We start from the raw sequence: 14,538 nt of genomic DNA, 5'->3' as shown, positions 1-14,538 counted from the left end.
GGAAAAAAATGGCAACTGCTGTACAAAACTCCACAAAAGGAAGAATGACTCTTCCTTTACAGGGAGTGCAGAATTATTAGGCAAATGAGTATTTTGTCCACATCATCCTCTTCATGCATGTTGTCTTACTCCAAGCTGTATAGGCTCGAAAGCCTACTACCAATTAAGCATATTAGGTGATGTGCATCTCTGTAATGAGAAGGGGTGTGGTCTAATGACATCAACACCCTACATCAGGTGTGCATAATTATTAGGCAGCGTCCTTTCCTTTGGCAAAATGGGTCAAAAGAAGGACTTGACAGGCTCAGAAAAGTCAAAAATAGTCAGATATCTTGCAGAGGGATGCAGCAGTCTCAAAATTGCAAAGCTTCTGAAGCGTGATCATCGAACAATCAAGCGTTTCATTCAAAATAGTCAACAGGGTCGCAAGAACCGTGTGGAAAAACCAAGGCGCAAAATAACGGCCCATGAACTGAGAAAAGTCAAGCATGCAGCTGCCAAGATGCCACTTGCCACCAGTTTGGCCATATTTCAGAGCTGCAACATCACTGGAGTGCCCAAAAGCACAAGGTGTGCAATACTCAGAGACATGGCCAAGGTAAGAAAGGCTGAAAGACGACCACCACTGAACAAGACACACAAGCTGAAACGTCAAGACTGGGCCAAGAAATATCTCAAGACTGGTTTTTCTAAGGTTTTATGGACTGATGAAATGAGAGTGAGTCTTGATGGGCCAGATGGATGGGCCCGTGGCTGGATTGGTAAAGGGCAGAGAGCTCCAGTCCGACTCAGACGCCAGCAAGGTGGAGGTGGAGTACTGGTTTGGGCTGGTATCATCAAAGATGAGCTTGTGGGGCCTTTTCGGGTCGAGGATGGAGTCAAGCTCAACTCCCAGTCCTACTGCCAGTTTCTGGAAGACACCTTCTTCAAGCAGTGGTACAGGAAGAAGTCTGCATCCTTCAAGAAAAACATGATTTTCATGCAGGACAATGCTCCATCACACGCGTCCAAGTACTCCACAGCGTGGCTGGCAAGAAAGGGTATAAAAGAAGAAAAACTAATGACATGGCCTCCTTGTTCACCTGATCTGAACCCCATTGAGAACCTGTGGTCCATCATCAAATGTGAGATTTACAAGGAGGGAAAACAGTACACCTCTCTGAACAGTGTCTGGGAGGCTGTGGTTGCTGCTGCACGCAATGTTGATGGTGAACAGATCAAAACACTGACAGAATCCATGGATGGCAGGCTTTTGAGTGTCCTTGCAAAGAAAGGTGGCTATATTGGTCGCTGATTTGTTTTTGTTTTGTTTTTGAATGTCAGAAATGTATATTTGTGAATGTGGAGATGTTATATTGGTTTCACTGGTAAAAATAAGTAATTGAAATGGGTATATATTTGTTTTTTGTTAAGTTGCCTAATAATTATGCACAGTAATAGTCACCTGCACACACAGATATCCCCCTAAAATAGCTCAAACTAAAAACAAACTAAAAACTACTTCCAAAAACATTCAGCTTTGATATTAATGAGTTTTTTGGGTTCATTGAGAACATGGTTGTTGTTCAATAATAACATTATTCCTCAAAAATACAACTTGCCTAATAATTCTGCACTCCCTGTATACCACCAACTGGTGGAGGTATAGCATCTACATAAGATAGGAGGAGAACATCTGTTTTTGGAAAACTTGTAACCTGTAACCTGTAAGTACAAACTGAGTATCATTTAATCATCGCCACCTACCTGACTGTTCTTGCTGAAACCTTGATGACCACAGAGTACATGTCTACTTTCTGAAGGATAACACCCCATGTAACAAAGCTCAGACTGATTTTATAATATAAATTTACTAAATGGCCTCCATAATCAGCAGAGCTCAATCCAACAGAAGATCTCTGGGATGTGATGAGAGAATTTCATCATGAAAATGCTGCCTACAAATCTGACACAAATGCATAAATGCATTTTTGGTTTTGTTATTTTTTTTTATGTGGTTTATGACTTCCAGAAGCTTGTCTATCATAGGAGCTATATGTGGGAAACAAATTAATGTTTATTACCAAAGCAAATTAGGGATGTGGCGGTGTGAAGACGTTTCATGGAAAAATGTATTGAAAGATTGAATCAAAGATACTTACTGCTGTTGGATGTGTTGCTGTATGTAATGTGGCCGCACAAACTGCGGGGCTGGCTTGACAGTTAGTTTCATCTGGCCCATGTTGTTAGATGGAGAGGGGCCAGAGCCATAACCATTAGGAGGCACTTGCTGAGGTATTGGCCGCTGGGGTACCACACTGTGTACATTGGTGTTGCCAGAAGTGTGTCCATTAGTATGACCAGTGGTGTGCCCGCTTGTGTGACCAGTGTTGTGCCCGTTGGTGGGTCCGTTCCCAGGCCGCGGTGGAAAGGAGTGTGTGGGTACAGTCTTCTGTTCGCATGCCTTCCCCTCTGAGCCAGGTTTGCAGACACAGTGCTGAGGCCTGAGGCACATTCCTCCATTATGGCACTGAGGGATGCAGTTGGCTAGGACACCACATGAAGTCCAGGGTACAGAGAAAGAGGAAAACAGAAAGACAGATTGAGAATAAGTGATGATAGAAAGATGTCACCCATACAAAAAAGGAACATCAAAGCATATGGATATAACAGACTTGGATTTTCTTCATTTTAAATGTACTTCTATTGTTCAGAGATTCTGTAAAGCATTTAAATGTCTCTGCTCAGTGTTAGTATAGACAGCGGTTACACATGACAAACGGTTCAGTTAGAGCTGCCTTTTGTCTTAATTATATATTCTCAGAGTTTTTACAGCAATTTATGAATCCAGTTAGAAAAAATAATTCCAGAACCAATGTATTTATTATGCACGCAGCTGCTATAGGAGACCCAAAACATCACCCCTACAGCAGGACTGGTGAACAGGTCATTACATATCTATTCTGACAACGCATTGAGGGGCACAGTTTGACACAGCAGTCCAGGAGTGTACGCTGAAATGTTTTTGTTCCTCTCTTTTAGTCTCTTTATAATTAAGCAAATGTATCCTTGCTTGCTTGCTTGCAAATGTATCCCCCCAAATTATTTTTATTTGACCCATTATTTCTTTATTTAGCCTATGCTTTGCCTTAAGATGGACTCTCAGTTCATAAACTGTCTGAAACAAGTCATCTTATGACTCTTACCCTGTCATGAAGCATGGGCCTGAGAAACACAGGACAGTTAACTCAAAATGCACCTTTTAATAAAGTTGTGGAAACAGTCCAAGAAGTACAAAACCCACAAGGCAAAGGAACCCAGGCTTTACCGGGAACTCGTACGCGCAGATGCTGAGACAAACACTGAGGAGAAAACACCTCTATACACTCAGGCAGGTATGGGAAGTGGAAGGGAACACAGCTGGGTAACAAAACACGGGTGATAATAATAAGACAAAGAAAAAAAATGTGAGAAACAGCATTTGGCCTAAACTGTTGCTAACAGGGATTATTTTGACTACATAAATGTCCTGCACATATAATGTGCTTTTCAGTATCCCAAGTGAAATACACATCACATGCACATTTGGTTTGTATTAGCAATTTTCTGTGATACCAACGAATTTGACCCATGAACATGCTTAAAAAGTAATTTGAAACAAATTAATTTAAAAGTGGATTTTTTTTGTATTTCCTCTTTCTAACTGAGAAACCATTATTCCAAAAACAAGGTACTAGGGGTGCAACGATACTTGTATCGATATTGAACCGTTCGATACAGTGCTTTCGGTTCGGTACGCATATGTATCGAACAATACAAAATTTGTAATTTATTTTATCAACTTTCCTTCTGACGATGCTGTCTGTGTTGAGCGCTCAGTGAATCTGCGTTCGATTACTCCGCCTAGGCTGCACTGTCGAGCGCAGATCCACTGAGCGCTCAACACAGGCTGTATCCCAATTCAGGGTCTGCAGCCTTAAAGGCCGCATTTCAAGACCGATTACGTCACAGCGGCGCGCCGAAGGCTGTCCCAATTCAAAGGCTGCTCGAAATGCGGCCCTGAACTGCGTCCTTCATTTCCCTGAATTTTAAGGCTGTGGCAGTGTAGACTTCGTGGCCCAACATATCCCAGAATGCATAGCGCAGCGGTGCGTGTGGATAATTTTGCCGGAAAAAAAAAAAACGGCAGATGAGGGGCGCCCGAAGAGTAAACTTTAAGTAAGTACTGAATATTATGTCACTTATTTATGTGCAAATGTTTAATAACGAAGAACATTAAAACATTACTGTTGGCCACATGTCGGCAAAGTTATGTGACATTAGTGACGTTTGTACTAACTTGGTTTTAAAGCCTTTACTTTAAAATATACGCCGTTCAATAGCTGAGCTTAATCCTACAGAGAATGATCAAAGCTCATGTAGAAAGAAACAAACAAATGAACAAAAGATTTTCTCCTTCATTTCTGTCAAACAAAGCTGTACGACACGTTTCCAGCTGTTAGTATCATGGTTGCTAGGCAACCTGGGCAGCGCAACGGAGGCTAGACCGTCCCATTTCACAAGCCTCGCACTTCCGGCCTTAGCGGAAGTTTACTTTAAGTATGCGGCCCTTGAGGATCGTTGAGGCTGCGTACTTTAAGGCTGCAGAATCTGAATTGGGATACAGCCACAGACAGCATAGTCAGAAGGAAGAGCGAAGGGCAAGCTAGCGAGACAGAAGTTAAGCTCTCCTTGCAACATGGCAAATTGAACCTCCCCCACCCTCATTCAGATCTGGCGTTTGGAATTATTTTGGTTTTCATGTGAAGTATGACCCTGAAGGTAAGCGCGTCATGGACTAAAGTAAAACAGTATGTTCGATGTGCCATGCAATGCTCAATTACATGGGTGGGAACTAGTGTGTTAGCGCAGTTAGCTCGTTAACGTGTTGGCCGTCTAGCCCCACGCACAGGCGATCAGGGGTAGCTCGTTAACGGAGATTTGCCGTGTTGTGGCGTTAACGTCATTTCAACGAGATTAATGCTGACAGCACTAGTGGGAACACAACGAATATGACTGCTAATTTACGCCGACATCATCCTAGTGCAAAGACAAGTGGAAGCAGACAAAACAACAAGCATGCTACTAACTTTACCCGAGTCATTTAGACAGCCGTTAGCACATGATTCTCCTTATGGGGACCTGATATGTTTAATATTGTGGCGAGCTCAGACAAGGAGGAGACGGAGGTATCGTTTGGTCTTGCTTCCCGTGAGCTAGCCAGGGAGCACAGCCGTTTATTGACATCTGCAGAAGAACACTGCCGCTAGCTAACTGCTCAGCGCGGCAACCGCACAGCAACAACAACAACAACACACAGGGCGCCCTCTGACCCCGGAAGGACACACCGTCGCAGCGAGAGGGCGTCACCCGTCACTATGGCAACATAAACAAAACATAACTGTACAAACAGAACCCCGAACAGCCCTGACCCGCTACAATATGCTGCTGAGAATATAGCCCAGAAGAAGCGGATAGTATAGCTTTTATTTTGGAAAGAGCCATTTCTCTGTAATAAACTCTCTTTTCCAAAGATGAGTGATTCCTCAATCAGATACAGGGCTCGCAAAATCGCCTGCCTGACGTCCCAGGGCTAGCGATTTTTTCAGTCGGGCTACCAAAATCTATCTCTGCCCTGCCCCTCGGGCTATTGTAGGAAGGAAAAATATATGTCAATGCTTTTGCATTCTTTCGGAAATGTAGCTGGGTAATTATGTCATTGGCATCGGTGAGCCACTGTCAATATGTGACATATTGAAATCGCGTTTGAATTTGCGCTTGTTTTTTGCTTTCACTTTGCAATCGTGCGAATTGTGTATAGAGAGCGACAGCACTGATTGGTGAGTGACGATCATTTGCGCACCAATTCCTCTGACATCGTCTTATCAATCGTTAGCTTACTATGCAAACATGACAAGTGAAATCTCCCGCAGCTTAAACATGTGAGAGGTTGATCGCGCAGAGAATCGCTGACCGTTATGTGTGCGTGTGTAAAAGCAGCAGGATTTATATTTTAGTTCTGCTGAGCCAAATAAGACAGGTCAGGGTGAAGAAGTGACAGCCAAAGAAAAGCTTACCACAAAACAGAAAAGTTATGACAAATCAGACTATAAGGCAAAAAGAAAGTGCAGCGTTATGGTTTCATGAACAAAATAATTTCTGTGGCTGCAATATGACGAGCTATATAACCGGGGCTGCACATAAGTGGTCCGCAGGTGCGCATTCGCTGTCAAAAAAAAACAAAAAAACGCGCACAAGATATGAAGTTGCAACGCGTGTTTGCATACATAGGATTTTCTGGAGGAGGACAGACATTTGTTTAGAACTCTTAAAGATGTCGAAGAAGCTCCTTTAAGCAATTACTTTGGTGTTCCTCCACCTCCAAAGAAATGTCAGCAGGCTGAACCACAAAAGAAGCGTGTATTCTCGGAAAAGTGGTTGCAGGAGGTGAGCTGGCTTCAAACAAATGATGAACGCACAGAGATGTGGTGCAGAATGTGCCGTGAAAATCCCACTCTAGGACAAAAACACTGCTTTTTATATGGACGCAAACGCGCGCTGCAACTTCTTATCTGGTGCTCGTCTTTTATTTTGACAGCGAATGCGCACATGCGGACCACTTATGTGCACCCGTGTAAATAACATAATGTTCTGCCGGGTGTGTTGTTGGTTTTCCCTCGATTTCTGAGTCGACAAGCGCCTTTGTTACTGGGACCAGTCATATTAAGAAAGGCCCACATTAGAACGCATGAGAAATGCAAGAAATGCATTATTGCTCAGTCTGCAATATCTTTCCCAGAACAAACACCAATTGCAAATAACATACTAAAAATAAACCCGAAAAATCTGTTTAGAACAGCTACTATGTTGCAAAGAGTGAACTACCACTGGCACAATTTAGCAGTCTTTGCAAACTTCAAAAAGCAAATGGCCTCGATCTTGGTTCCACTTGCCTCTTACCCGTAACTTCAGTGGAAATTTCAAATTCAGGATCTGACACAGACTGATTCATGTCCTACACAGTTCTTACAAGTTCATAGACATTTCTGTTCAATTAGAACCAAGTATTTGAGTTGATGATTGTAATTTTTATACAATGTTGTAATTTGTTTTTCAACAATTTTTTGATTAATGTTTTGTTTCCTTTACAATATTATACATTAAAGTATAATATTGTAAAGGAAACAAAACATTAATCAAAAAATTGCTCCCTTTTTTATTCGGGCTACTTAAATTTATTTTGGGCTACCAAAAACGGAAGAGTCCCTGCCCGAAGGGCTACCAGGGATTTTGAAATTTTGAGAGCCCTGAGATTTTTTTTTTTTTTTTAATTACTTTTGTTTCAGCAACATTAAATTTAAAAACTGTACTTTTGAGTTAAAATATATATTTATAATTTTAATAAATGACAAATTAAAAAGGCATGAACATTTTTTTTGTATCGAAAAAATATCGAACCGTGATACCAAAGTATCGAACCGAACCGTGAATTTTGTGTATCGTTGCACCCCTACAAGGTACATATCAAACTGGGAATTCTGTGTAAAGGCATGTATCCAAAACTACAAAATCAAAAGTACTTGAGCATACCACAGAACATGTGGGTACATCTGACCAGCTGTTAATGTGAAATTAATGTGAAATGTCACTTAACAACTGATATTTTCAGGAGACAGTTTAGAAATACTTTTCGTCTATATACTTGACCTAATTATGAAATTGTAAGTGTGTGTGTGTGTGTGTGTGTGTGTGTGTGTGTGTGCTTAAAGGTCTTTGTGTATGTTTATAAAGGAGACCAGCCAAAAGCATGTAATTAGACAAGGCACTATTCTTGCCGAGCAGATGATAGGGGCATCCATCTATCAACTACAAAGCCCGTCTCACAGGCAGCATAGCAGAAGTTTACATACTGTACTCAAACACACATGCACATACATGCATAGATATGTTTGGATAAACCATACAAAGGAAACTGACTGAAGATAAGCCACACATCTGGACCTCCATCTGACTATTCACTGCCCAACTTAAAAAGAAAACCTTAGTTCCACATTCTAACCCTAAACTAAATAACTTTAATTAAATTCTGTCTATAAAGTCAAAAATTCTACTGCTTCTGTGTGTTTGTGTGTTTGTGTGTGTGCGTGTGTGTGTGTGTGTGTGTCAGCAGCAGGAGAAATGACTCAGAAAGAGTCCCTCTTTTTCTCCCCATGGGCCCTGAGGGTGTGTCACCTCCTCACTAAGCTTGTTAGACTAATTGGCAGTTTTGAGGTTGGTGAAAATGATTAATGAAAGGAAACTAAATGATTAATGAAAGGAAACTAAATGATGGCTGAAAGACATCTCCTGCAACAAGGACAACATACACCCTGTGTGGTCATCCACGTGGCTCACGACAATGCTAATATACTGAGTGAGATCTGTACACATTTCCTCCTCACATGATGGATATGATGCAGTTTCACTGATGACATACAGTTTGAAGTCGCTTTTTTGGGAATACTTCGTTACACTTTCTACATTGTTCAGCCGTGCAACAGCAAGCACTCTTTTGCTTTCACCCTCACAAACCGTCTGAAAAGCTCCAATGCAAGTTAGTAATGCAAGTCCCCCCTTATGGTCACCCCTTGTGGAAGGATTTAAAATTGTCTTTCACAACACTGGACAGCCACACCCCAAACTTAATTAAATGCAAGACTTACTTTTAGCTGCAATGAACGAGACTGTTATTTTAAAATCAACAGATTGTTCTGTGATCAAGCTCTGATCATCTGTACATATACTGATTACTTCTACACTCTTATTTTAGCCCTAACACTAAAAAAGTTAAAGTTGAAAGATGTATCGTTTTAGGTTAAGCACAAACTTTAGCAGCACTGAAATGCACTAAATCCAGGATATCCACAATACATTTATACTCCAACAACCACAGCCCAAAGAAGTGTGGACTCCCTTTCACCATATAATATCAGTCGAGTTACACCCATCTTCTATAAAGTGATTACCTCACAGATTACATCATTGCTGTCCTTTCTCCCCTGAAGCTGAATTATGTTAGTATTTTGAAACAACCCCACAGTTAATTTTCCAGTTTGGGTGAAGCTTTTTGCTTTCTTTTCTGACTAGCATAAATAGTTTTCATTTCCCCCACCCCTCACTGGCCTGGAGCAAAGGCTGCCATCTGTTCTGCAAATAGTTTTCTCTCTCGCTCTTTCTCTGAGGTCAGCTACATGAGAGCAGCGGTCTGTGACAAGAGTGACGGAATAAGTGATGGTAATTTACTCGTTAGCTGGGGACAGGAAATAGTCATGCTGATGTCCTCACCCTTTTGATCAAACCACGCTGGGCCTGGTGTTCAGAGAGCCCCTTCATATCCTCGCCGGGGTCTGTAAGAGTAGAAATTATTCGTTGTGTGTGCTGCTGTTTTCATGTTGTATGGTTTCAAGGTGAGAGGCAGAAACTGTGAGGCATAATGACTTTCTTTGTGTCTCTGCCTTGATGCAGGAACTACAAATTCCCAAGTGAAAAAAAAAATGCTGAGATTTTATGGGTAAGTGCTAGAGCCTGTTTAACCTTGTATGTGGCTGGGACAGATGTTCACTGAATTCAGAAGCAGGTAGCAGTGGAAAGATATGACATCGATATATGAGATATTGAATTCCACATTATCTGAGTCACTGCTGGCCCTCAAATTCAGATTAGCTCAGATAAGAGTGTCTGCTGAGAATCTATTGGCCTCTCTAATCCCTATCTTTCTGTTGGCCAACAATAACACTAAAGAATCCCTGTTATATTAACAATCCGAATAAGTTAGCGTAATGCACTAAATGCACTTTGGTTTGATGTAACACTAACAGAAAGCAATTCTAACCTACAGCTGTTTAGTGGGTGTTGATAGCCATGTTACCATGTGAACAAAGCCAGCTAGGGATCTCTGGGTACAAATGGTGGTTGTACCCTAATCGCTCAACATTGTGCTATACAGAATCCTGTCAGTACGAAAACACACAACCTTTTCTAGGAATCCCCTGCAGGTGTCTGTCTTAGAAGATACACTTGAGAACATAAGGATTCAGTGCAGTCAGATCAAAGTGCTACCACAATAAGTTTAAGTCTGTGTCATAAGACATTGGGCCATTATACAAACCTAAAAGTCAGGTGTGTATTGCAAATCAGCTATCTAGGCAGATCGCTCACACGAACTTAATGTGTAATGTGACATGTTCGAAAGACAGCCTTCAAAAATTTCCTGACATGATTCTTCTGAAAATGTTACAAATTCACACGTAAAAACAGCCTTGCTCATCAGGTCAGGTCAGTCATTTCTGGTAACAAAGGGTTTCGTTTTTGCTGAAACTGAAATCCTGCAGGTTCACAAACATAAATGGTTGTTTGGTCTGAAACAGGATAAACACAACGTGCTAGCTAATACTGTCAGATTAGCTACATCTTTGCTTACACATAGACTTGTCAAAAACACAAAGTAATTCTACATGCATGTTTCAAGAGCACCATATAATGAACATTCAACACAGAAGGAACAGTCACTTTACTTTTTCAAGCAGATGCAAGATCAATATGCTTCTTGGGAAAAGGCAAAGATATTCATAAAGCTAAGGAACAATTCATTAGCTCTTGGCTGACTTGTACTTGTAGGCTGCCCTCTGCTAGGTACAATTACCAATATATTAATATCAAAGTTTAGAAAATAGGGATCAGAGAATATGCCAAATGGCACATGAAATATTCCATAAGTTAAAACAGCACTCTTTCTGTTAAAAGCTAAAGTTATCCCATATGACAACCGAACCTTATCAGGGGACCAGTTCCTCCTACCCAGGATAGAGTTACCAGTGCCAACCCGTGGATCTTAAGGGAGAGCACCTGATTGCAAGGTCTTAGCCCAATGGAGGAGACATAAGCTTGCTCTCCTATAGGCCCATCACATGCACGGGGGGCCGGAAGAGGCTTTGGTTGCAAAGCATTTCAAGAGGCAGTCAAAGGTGGAGGTCCTGGTGGTGCATGAGGTCGAGAGACACTGATCAGATACAGTCAGGCTCACCTCAATGCACAGTTTGGAGTCTGGTGGAGAGAGGCTGGACTGTTCCAATCTGGAGTTGCCCTCGTTAAGAAGCAGGGGGCATGGGTGGGTATTTTTGTATACCCCAGTTCGCTGAGTGTATGTTTGGGTTTTTTCCAGTGGATGAAGCTGCTAGAGCAGTTAGCTGCTACTGCGATTGAAAGCAGAAATGGGAATAAAAAAATGACAAATTGAAAGCCCTTCCATCAGTGGGAAGAAGAAATCACCTGTGTGAAAAGACCTGAAAACATTCCTCATTTCCATGACTGTGGACTTGCCCACTGCAGTGGTGCTTGTGAGATACTCCTCAATAAATATAGGAAGAGTGAATAGAGGGTAATGGCTAAAATAGTTATTTATACATTTTAAATAAAAAAAACATTTTATCTTGATCTTTGTAAATATCTAATATGTCTTAATTGAAATAAAACACCGCTTATTTTTTCTTACAGTGAAGCCACAAGCGTTCTGTTAATGCATACTGATTGGGCCATTAAGTATTTATGAGAGGGAACACAACAGTTAATACCAAGATGCTGCTGCTACAAATTCTCTACTGCTACTTGCTTCATGCCTGAAATCAAAATGCAGTAAAGTGATGCTGTGACATTCCTAATAAAGTATTGTGTTGCAATCAGTCAATTAGAATTTATACTGCAATCAAGACCTACAATTCTTCTTAACTGTTTTCTCAACCCTTTCCATTAAAATAAAAACACAATGACAAATGAGGAAAATGTTCACCCCAAGATTTTGTTTTAACAGGGCCCCATTTATTCTGGACATCCGGACATGTTGCACTCTGTCTTAATAGGCAATAGAAACATGACAACAGATACATTTCATTTTAACCTGCTATCAGCATACTTTAACACAAAGTCAAGTACCCACTATTTACCCTCATGTCTGGCTGCTATCTTCCAGAAAGTAAACTAAGCAGTTCTAAAATTTTGCAAAGCTATTTTCTGAATGAGGTAATCGTAACATGTTTACTTCAAGCAGACTTGACAAAGCACTATTCTGCCCTGCAATTCAATAATCTGCAGACATTTGTTTTCATCCAGAGAGGAAGACTAATCGGAATGTCTCCTGATAATTCCGCCTGAATCAGATGATTCCTGTGTAGCAGAATCACATGTTGTCAGCCACGAATGCCAAAGAGACAAAGAGAAACACTGCTCTGCAGCAGTAACTAAATACCCAACATTCGTGTTTGTCCAATTTCTGTCACTTATTGGAAGCAAGGAAGAACACAAGGAACTGACTGATAATTATTGGGGTTACATGGTTGTTTGGTGGCTTCTTTAATGTATAGCATAATTTTTTTTTAAATTGAACTTTCTTGACTCTTACAGTTGCCTCAGTTGGATGGTGGAAGGATTTTCCACTAAAAAATAAAATTGAAGAACAAATTTCTTAGATTATCTGACTAATAAGTCATGGCATCTTCCCTTCCATTAATAACATCAACAGTGTCCCTAAAGAACAGAGTCTCTCAGTAAGAACAACAAAACAAGGAATCGTAGCTTCAGATATTATAATATATAATAATAATATTTTTAGTAGTAACATTGTTAGATAGCAAGCAAGCTAAGGTTAGCCAGCTTCCTGCCTACTAAGAAGGGACGGGGATCCAAACCTGAACGGTCTTTTTTATGGCTAGTATTAGCTAACACTAGTGTGCCTGCTAACACTGATAAATTCCAAGCACAGGAAATTACAATCTTGAGTAGATAACATCAGATAATATAACAAAACTCTTAGGGAAGATGTGACATGTCTGGGTTTCTAACACTACCATATGTCTGAGTGGGGTTTGTCAGACAAATTTGCCAGCAGATAGGAACTATGATAGTAATTTATGTTAGTATCAGTGTTGATTTTAACTGACAGTTAACCAAAACAAAGCTAACGTTACACTAGCTTTGTAAAGTAATACGCAATGGGGTTAGCTGTAGTTAACCACATAAACGTATCCAGCTTTGGTAGCTTTGTTGCATCCAAGTCTGTTTTGTTGAGTATACAGTGCACACTCAGGTGTACCTACAATGATCACCCTGTTTTTGTAAGACACCTGGCATACAGTAGTTATAGTTTTGCCAGATTAAAATGCACAGCAGTCTTCCATATGTCATCATTGATTTAACCAATGCTAACTTGCTCAAGGTAGGTGAGCAAACACAAACATCAAAAACAGAATGCTGACTTTCATTCAGCAAACAGCCAAAAGTGGTAATAGTAACACTTTTCTAAGCATTCACAGAGCTTCTTTGTCATGTCAACATGAAATAACTCCATTTACATGACATAAATAGTCCTGCTCAGAATATGAAAGGAGAGGAGAAGCCTCCAAATGAAAATTAAGCCATAATTTAAAAGAAAGGTGCGTAATACCTTCATACATTACAGGCTGTATTCAGCCACAGAGTAGTAAGCAGATCCAGAGGCGACACTTTAAATGTCACACGTATTACTGTGTGGTTGCTTTGGGGGTGGGAGGGCATTTGCATAATGTTTTCGCCCTGTCTGCCATATGAATGAGAATGTGAAGCTATGATCTAAAGAGCGACCCTCCTCTCTGAACCCAACCCTACTGGCCACAAATAAACTGTGGCTGTTGCACAAGGCATGCACAGCTATAAAAAATATTGATTCAGCTGGTGCAAACTATTTAAACCATGTATTTAATACATGGGAATTGTATTCCACAGTTGCTCCAAATCTAAAAGAAGGAAATGTATGCCTCACAGCCTATCTCAGTATAGAAACGGAGAAAAAATACAGCAAAACAAATCACTACTTACCAACTACAATATCCTGCACAGGCAGAAAAACATTAAAGTTTGCTTTGAGGTGGGAATTATCAATCCAAAGATAAACTATTGCTTTGTCAATTGCATCATAACTTCAGCATGTGATTATGAGACCTCCTATGAACAGATTACAGAGACTGCATACCAAACCACCAGAGGAATGTCCCCTATTGGTCATTGTGCTGTGGGTTTGCAGTGTTTCCTGTGCCTGTATAAACAAAAGCAGTCTCTCCACCCACATGCTGCAACTCTTCAAGTCCAAGCTGATATAAGCTGTTAAGCCCAACGCAGACACATCACTGGCAAGCAAACAAATCGTATCCTTTTGATGGGAATAAAAGCAGTAAAAAAAATTGAAAGACTGGTACTAAAGAGACGGTAACATCAACATCCCTCATCTTGGCCATACCCCTTTACCACCATGCAGTGCAGGGCAGCGAGTCGCCTGCTTCTTCTGGGTACAGTGCGAGTGGCTGTCTGGGCCTATTAATACAGTATTTTTGCAGTATTTCTTTTATACAAAACAGAAAAGCTGCCAGCTCAATGAGATACTAGGAGAAGAAGACCAAGAGGTCCTTAAAACCATCAAGGACTACAGATTTTATGGATATAAGATTGTTGTTGTTG

General features: G+C 40.8%; 1 protein-coding gene across 7 annotated transcripts in view; it reads right to left on the bottom strand.

Annotated features, from left to right (window-relative positions):
- Window positions 1-14,538, bottom strand: part of ltbp1 (latent transforming growth factor beta binding protein 1) — a 132,830-nt gene that overhangs the window by 103,783 nt on the left and 14,509 nt on the right. For 6 of the 7 annotated variants that reach the window (XM_026190474.1, XM_026190476.1, XM_026190475.1 and 3 more), the window contains exon 3: window positions 2,142-2,526. In XM_026190474.1, the coding sequence (XP_026046259.1) occupies window positions 2,142-2,526 (385 nt within the window). Of the gene's footprint in view, window positions 1-2,141; window positions 2,527-9,342; window positions 9,405-14,538 lie in introns of all 7 variants that reach the window. The other variant, XM_026190480.1, reaches the window with a different exon arrangement.

Source organism: Astatotilapia calliptera, chromosome 13, assembly GCF_900246225.1.
Source record: "Astatotilapia calliptera chromosome 13, fAstCal1.2, whole genome shotgun sequence".
Lineage (NCBI taxonomy): Eukaryota > Metazoa > Chordata > Actinopteri > Cichliformes > Cichlidae > Astatotilapia > Astatotilapia calliptera.
Note: the sequence above shows the minus strand (reverse complement) of the source record. Positions and strands in the feature narration are given on the sequence as shown.